At 38.3% G+C, this 1,941-nt stretch overlaps 1 protein-coding gene across 1 annotated transcript; it reads left to right on the top strand.

Annotated features, from left to right (window-relative positions):
• The first annotated feature begins 1,163 nt into the window (after positions 1-1,163).
• On the top strand, positions 1,164-1,703 carry LOC122919274 (60S ribosomal protein L17-like). The gene has a single exon (XM_044268212.1). It carries the CDS (start codon positions 1,248-1,250, stop codon positions 1,686-1,688), a length of 441 nt encoding a protein of 146 aa, XP_044124147.1. The 5' UTR covers positions 1,164-1,247; the 3' UTR covers positions 1,689-1,703.
• The last annotated feature ends 238 nt before the right edge of the window (positions 1,704-1,941 follow it).

The following is a 1,941-nucleotide window of genomic DNA, read 5'->3' as shown; positions in this document are numbered from 1 at the left end:
TTTTTTTAAAGACCATTCAAGGACACTGAATTTAAATAGTTAAATTAACATTATCTCATCATGCTAAGATAATGAGGTAGTTGCTCACATTTGGGAAGTACTCCAAAATCAGTCAGATTTTTAAGAAGGCCCTCAAAAGACTCAAAGCCAAGGAATAATTCAGAATGATTTGTTGTTTTGTTTTGTTTTATTTTGTTTTTCCAAACAGGATGTATAGCCCTCACTAGTAGGGTTGTTACAAGTTGGTGAAATCTCATTAGCATACCCAACAAGGAAAAAAATACTTACATACTTCCCTGCATCCAAAGGGTTTATGAAGACTCACAATACAGAGACTGCTTTTTCAGACTGAACCCCAGAGTTTTATGCATTTAACTCTACTGGGGTTCTCTAAGATTTGAAGCCTGGGTTCCCAGGCGAAGTGGAAAAAACACATGGATACTTGTCCTGATCAGTCAATACAAGCTATAGTAAATTAAGTAAGTGAGTTCAACGCTCTATAATTTTTCATTGAAAACGAAGGGATGAGTCTAGAAATTTCTCACATCACCGTCATTTTGCGACTATGTCTAAAACAAGGTGGTACTTGGGTGGCTCAGTGGGTGAAGCCGCTGCCTTCGGCTCGGGTCATGATCTCAGGGTCCTGGGATCGAGTCCCGCATCGGGCTCTCTGCTCAGCAGGGAGCCTGCTTCCCTCTCTCTCTCTCTGCCTGCCTCTCTGTCTACTTGTGATCTCTGTCTGTCAAATAAATAAATAAAATCTTTAAAAAAAAAAAAAAAAAGGTGGTACTTTCAGTACCATGGACAGTCACAACAACCGGGAAAAAGACACTGACTCAAGCACAAAAGCCAATTATGTTGTCTTAAAAGTTGTTATAGCAAAAGTCCACAGATAGTTTAATATTTCAAGTTAATGTGGCATTTTTAATAATAAATTTTCCATTTTCATTTTTTTAACTACCTTTCAAAATTATTAACATGGTAGAATATAACAGAAACAATTTGTCTTGTGAAGAAAACCTCTGTATTTTTTATGTAAATGTCCCAATTAATTGTGATTGAAGACTTATTTTTTAAAAATCAAAAAAAAATCTAGTCCTCTTCCTTTCAGCGGCCTGGGGTGACCTCTGAAAATGGTTCGCTATTCACTTGACCTGGAAAACCCTACGAAATCATGAAAGTCAAGAGGTTAAAATCTCCGTGTTCACTTTAAGAACACACGTGAAACTGCCCAGGCCATCAAGGGTATGCATATCCGAAAAGCCACCAAGCATCTGAAAGACGTCACTTTGCAGAAGCAGTGTGTGCCATTCCGTCGCTACAATGGTGGTGTTGGTAGGTGTGCCCAGGCCAAACAGTGGGGCTGGACACAAGGTCAGTGGCCCAAGAAGAGTGCTGAATTTTTACTGCACATGCTTAAAAATGCAGAGAGTAATGCTGAACCTAAGGGTTTAGATGTTGATTCTTTGGTCATTGAGCACATTCAAGTGAACAAAGCCCCCAAGATGCGGCGTAGGACTTGCAGGGCTCATGGTCAGATTAACCCATACATGAATTCTCCCTGCCACATTGAGATGATCCTTACTGAGAAAGAGCAGATTGTTCCTAAACCAGAAGAGGAGGTTACACAGAAGAAAAAGATATCCCAGAAGAAACTGAAGAAACAAAAACATATGGCCTGGGAGTAAATTTGCACAGAATAAATGCAAATAAAAATTTTTTAAAAATCAAAAAAATCTAAATGGGCCAACAAAACAATTACCAAAGAAGTAAATAAAACCACATTACATTTTACACTCTGTTCTCTTCAATTGAATGATACTGGTAACTTAAAAAGAAGAGTTTCAACTACTTAAATTAAAAATGTCACAGAACAATATTTTTTTTCAGCGTAACAGTGCTCATTGTTTTTGCGCCACACCCAGTGCTCCATGCAATCCG

The sequence above is a fragment of the Neovison vison genome, chromosome 11, assembly GCF_020171115.1.
Source record: "Neovison vison isolate M4711 chromosome 11, ASM_NN_V1, whole genome shotgun sequence".
NCBI classification, from domain to species: Eukaryota; Metazoa; Chordata; class Mammalia; order Carnivora; family Mustelidae; genus Neogale; species Neogale vison.
The sequence above is the reverse complement of the archived record's forward strand: the minus strand, read 5'-3'. Positions and strand labels throughout refer to the sequence as shown.

Excerpts from the sequence above, each read along its gene's own strand:
- LOC122919274 (XM_044268212.1), top strand. The coding sequence starts at position 1,248 with ATGCATATCCGAAAAGCCACCAAGCATCTGAAAGACGTCACTTTGCAG.